The sequence below is a fragment of the Anneissia japonica genome, unplaced genomic scaffold (genome assembly GCF_011630105.1).
Source record: "Anneissia japonica isolate Jap-2015-1 unplaced genomic scaffold, ASM1163010v1 scaffold685_len2926416_cov193, whole genome shotgun sequence".
NCBI classification, from domain to species: domain Eukaryota; kingdom Metazoa; phylum Echinodermata; class Crinoidea; order Comatulida; family Comatulidae; genus Anneissia; species Anneissia japonica.
The window spans coordinates 1,391,993-1,396,815 of record NW_022692922.1 but is presented as its reverse complement, the minus strand read 5'-3'; the positions used below and the strand labels follow the sequence as shown (position 1 = coordinate 1,396,815).

At 34.2% G+C, this 4,823-nt stretch overlaps 1 protein-coding gene across 1 annotated transcript; it reads right to left on the bottom strand.

The window, feature by feature from the left end:
- On the bottom strand, nucleotides 1–3,054 carry LOC117100512 (programmed cell death protein 10-like). The gene is made up of 5 exons (XM_033240245.1): nucleotides 2,870–3,054; nucleotides 2,190–2,361; nucleotides 1,770–1,896; nucleotides 1,166–1,256; nucleotides 1–600 (listed from the first exon to the last, which is right to left on the bottom strand). Exons 1-5 carry the CDS (start codon nucleotides 2,945–2,947, stop codon nucleotides 400–402), a joined length of 669 nt encoding a protein of 222 aa, XP_033096136.1. The 5' UTR covers nucleotides 2,948–3,054; the 3' UTR covers nucleotides 1–399.
- Nucleotides 3,055–4,823: the final 1,769 nt, after the last annotated feature.

Sequence of the window (4,823 nt, the reverse complement as noted above, 5' to 3'; positions counted from 1 at the left end):
AAGTTCTAATGTGACAGTCCCAGAAAATAGAATAGTTTGAACAAAGTATAATATAAGTATTGGCCAATATTTAGGAAGAAGTATCAGGAAATGCAAAACCCTATATTTTGAATAAGTTTTCCACTACAAGTGTTTGCTGCATCTACTGGGTTTGCTAGTATTTACAATACAAATGCCTTTGCTGTCTGAATAAGCTCAGACTGGCAAGCCTAGTCAGTTGAGCAACTATAGTAGGAGTAGAGTGCATTTGTGTATTCAATGTTAGAATTACATGACCAGTAACATCTGTACCACATACATGTACATCTAATTTAATTCTTTAATTTAAAAAATACCTTTAATCTTCGTCCCTTTGAAAATTTACTTAGGTTAATGTACTATGCAACTGCCTGTTTTTGCTCAACTCCCTAAACTTGTTTGCTGATCTGGAACCTTTCGACTGACATTTTTTAGCATCTTTAGAATAGTGTTTGTTTCGTTGACGAGAACGTTGGCACTGTCGTACACATTATCAATTTGGCTATCGCGGAAGTAACCTTTCAAGGTATAGCTAAACTTCTTGGAGGACTTGATAAACTCCTTCTTATAGAGCTCAAGAACCTATACGAACAAAAAGGTCACCATAAACATAGACAATGACTTCTCTTAAACAATGCATTGTTACTATCTATATCACAATAATACTTTTATCAATATACAGTACCACAGTAGTGTCGTCACAACACCAGGTGGCGCTCTCTGTTGTCAACAGACGTTGGTTACCGTTCATTACGCCTAAATGACTTCATAGGCTTTCTGGAACAGGCATTTTAAAATCTAATATTTTACCATCAAAATGCACTAAAAACACAAAAGCTCGCATTATATTAGTTATCGAACACACAAAGAAAAAGTAAGATACAACATCTTAATAATTAGGTTAGAAATTGGGATCAGTGGTTTGTCAGTGAAGAAAATGGCGCCTGGTTAAAGGCTTTTGCAACGATAACACTGGAGTAGTATCACATGGTATCGTGACGTAACACTGTAGTACTCTATAGGTATTTTCATTAAGTTTAAATATTTAGTAAGTACTATAATTACAATCATTGCTATTTTCACATTCTCTGTCAATATTATCATTTACTAATTTAATCATTGTAACATAATTAAGGGCACAACTTACACGTATATGCTCATTAAGACGAAATGCTTCATGCTGTTTGAAAATGACATTCACTGCTTGGAGAAGCTCCTTGATACCACTGGCAATATCCCTGGAGGTGAGGAATAAGTAAACAAGATTAATTTCAGTCAAAAAACAAAAAAAAACAAAAAAAAAACAGGTACATCAAATTTAGTTTTGTTCTCTAAAAAATATATTCCAAACCACCAACAATTCCAAACCTTTTAGGTATATAATAATACTTTAACCAGGGATACAACCAAAAAAGACAATTTTTTGTTTGTCTTATGTCTCGTCCTGTACTTCATAGATTGTTTTTAAATTTATTAAATTATCTTTATTTCTAGGTGCCAAAACAATGTACAAGCTTTGCTCTTTTTTGGTCATCATTTCCATTTTGTTTATAATCATACTTAAATCATTCTATGGACTGATTACCCTCTCCTCATCCCCACCTATCAGAGGTTGCTTGCAAACACTGTACTGTACATCTTCAACTGAATTTTTAAAAACATGTTTTATATATTTTGTTATGTTATGTGTCCTTGTGTCCTTTTATAGAAATAATTATTTTGAAAAAAAAAAGAAACAACCTATAACTTACTTAATTCTTTGTAGAAAGGCTGGTCTGTTTTCAATTTCATCAGGAAGTTTAGACAAGATGTGTTTCAAATTGTGTGCCTGCTCATTGAGTTTAATGAACTCTGGTTCTGGACGCATAATCATGTACTCTGCAAAAGATATTATTGTACAATGTGTTTAAACACTAATTCATCTTTTATTGTCTACTTATGAACTTCTTGATAAGCCCTCAGCTCTACTACCAAATCCAAAGACACTTTCTCAGAAAGGCACTGATAGAGCCCAGCCTTGAAGTCCAGCCAATTACTTGCTTGTTTTTGCTGGTTAATTCTTAATACAGTCATGATATTTTAAGTTTATATAAAAGTTGTACTGTACGTTTTTTTGAGATGTGAAATAATCACATGATTCACACAGGAATTATAAGCAACTCCTCAATTACCTTCACTATCATAAGCTGCCAGCCGTAGAAGGCATTCAGTTAAGTTCACATTAGCTGACTTTGCCTTCAGTATGCCATTCACAAGATCCTGCGTAAAGCCTGGATGTTTCTTTTCCACTTTGTTTAATGCTGCCCTCAATGTTTGGGCAGCAGCAAGGTCAGTTTTTTGTAACTACAATGAAAAATTGTAATTTAGTTACTGATGATGAAATAATAAACAATTATGATGATGATTATTATGAAGATGATGATATAATCATAATTGGAAGCAATCAATTATTCAAACACTTAACCAAATACTAAAGGTGTATAGATGTAGAGTAGCAGAGATGCTATATGCCATCAATTCAAAAAAAAAATAAATAAATAAAATGATAATTTAAATATAATAATAATAATATTTTATTTGATGTCTTTTGCCCAGGGCATTTTCCCCTTAGTTTGGACCTCAAGTCTGTGGAACCTGTCCTTTGGCATCTGTTTTTTTTTGTTACAATACATTGGATAAAGAAAAATTTTACTACTTTTCTTGGTGAAGTTTGTTAATATATTTAATAAGTTGTTGAAGATTGTCTACTGTGGTGAAGCATTATTCTGTTTACAACTTGGTTTTGATATTTGGCTTATTATAAACTTTTCATGGTTTATTGGATTTTGAAAAATAGGTAAACTTTGCTCACCTCATCTAAAACTGGAAATACAACAACGTGTAAAGGAAGAGAGACCACTGATGACCCATCCTCTTCCTCCATTGTCATTCTGTAGGAATTAAATCTCCACAGTTTTCTGGTTTATATACATGTATTCTTGCGTATAAACTCTTCACACAGGCCTAACCCAAAAATCCTGAAAACTGAAATTAAAGACAGAATACGACAGTGTTCTCTTAAAGCTAGGAAAAAGTCATTTTACTGTGACAGGACCCTAGGATTGGATGGCAAGTATCTTCATCATCATCATCTTATAACGTGCATAAACCTTGTTATGAGTACATTCACACATCGTATTACAACTAAGCTAATCAACTCCAGTCCCACGGTCTTGGTTCAATTTTGTCATGGTAACAGGATGTTTTTCTTATGACCAAAAATGGCAATAATGTACTTTAGTACTTAACCACTCTACCAAACCTTACCTTAAAGATAGCGAGACTTGAGTAATGGTTAAGGCGCAGTACTGAAAAAAAGTACACATCACCTCACTATGAGGCTTAGTTCATGTAAAGCATTTTGTGTGTATGTTTTTCTTGTGGAAGGATTGTAACTTTGATCAGTGATTAAGTTCACTGTTTGGCATATTATCCTTGGCCTTGTGCATAAAACTGAAAAAAAATTAAATATAGTTGTCTCCTGCTGTCCCACCAAACCCCTAAATTGTCCCACTTTTGATAAATTTTTGAATATGAATATAATTGGTGATTTAAAAAGAAAACAAAACACACATCTGTCTATTGCCGGTTTTGCCTTAAGCAATGAAGATGTATCAAAATTAGTGGGGAAAAAACAACAGAATAAAACCATTTGTTTTCTCTGAAAAAATGTGATGTGAGATTTGCTCCTAAAATTTTAGTATTCATGAGAAAATTGTGCACAGCAAAAAGTATCCAAAATTTCTTTGCATGTTTAATTTTTCTGCAGAAACTGCTGTTGCATCAGGTGAGATTCGGAGGTAACAATCAGCATTGCTTCTTTAGTGATTGGTAAAATTAGAATGTATAATGACTGACTATCAGTGGCGTATCTAGAAGTCTTGAAGGTGAAGTGGGGGACTCGATGATCAGTTGAGGGGCGCTAATTTGCAAAATATGGTGATTTTAGTTGATTTAACTACTTGACTTTGATTTTTTTGGGGGCTCGGGGGCTTGATTATTTTTTTTTTGGGAAGAGATATGCCACTGCTGACTATATACATGTAGGCTCAGTTTTGGTTTATTGTGGTCAAGCGGTACATATTATTGTACATGTAACAATGCCATGGTAATATTATGGCATTGAACTTTTTTGTTGTTGGGACCTCCCCTCCCCACCCCAGCCTACTTTCTAAATAGGCCTAGCCTAAATAGATGTATCATGCTATTTTAATGTAATGTCCTGCTTTCTAGATCGATAAAGTCCTGTTTTTTTTAATGTTTTGGCCTGGGGTTGAAATGTCCAATTTATCATACATAACAGTAACTAACACTACTGTAAAATGACTATTCAGGGCCTATAGCCCAGCCAAACAATAGGAAGACCAGTAGGCAGGGAGTTGTTATGGCCTAGCTACAGTAGCTGGGTAACACCAACAACACAGCACAGCCACACAGCATACCTGGCCTACATAGAGTCTAGCTAGGGCCTAGTTTAGCCTACTACACAAGCCAACTCAGTGTTCTCCCGAAGCGGTTTTAGCCGTAAATTTTACCGGTAAAAATAACCGGCCAACCAGTAAACATTTTGATTTTGTAATTTAATGAAAAGACTACTGATAGGCCAAGCGGCTGGCCCTCTTTAACAATAATAATATCAATAAACTAGAAATTGCAAATTGCAAGTGAAGTGCTGCGAAGTACAACTGCATATAAATGTTCTTCGAACAAAATTATTTATGCGAGTCAAGTGAAAATAATGAATAATAAAACTATAACAAATAATA

Coding starts and splice junctions, on each gene's coding strand:
- LOC117100512 (XM_033240245.1), bottom strand. CDS start 2,947: ATGACAATGGAGGAAGAGGATGGGTCATCAGTGGTCTCTCTTCCTTTA. Junction 2,362..2,869: donor TATTTCCAGTTTTAGATGAG/GTGAGCAAAGTT, acceptor TTTTCATTGTAG/TTACAAAAAACTGACCTTGC. Junction 1,897..2,189: donor GGCAGCTTATGATAGTGAAG/GTAATTGAGGAG, acceptor TATCTTTTGCAG/AGTACATGATTATGCGTCCA.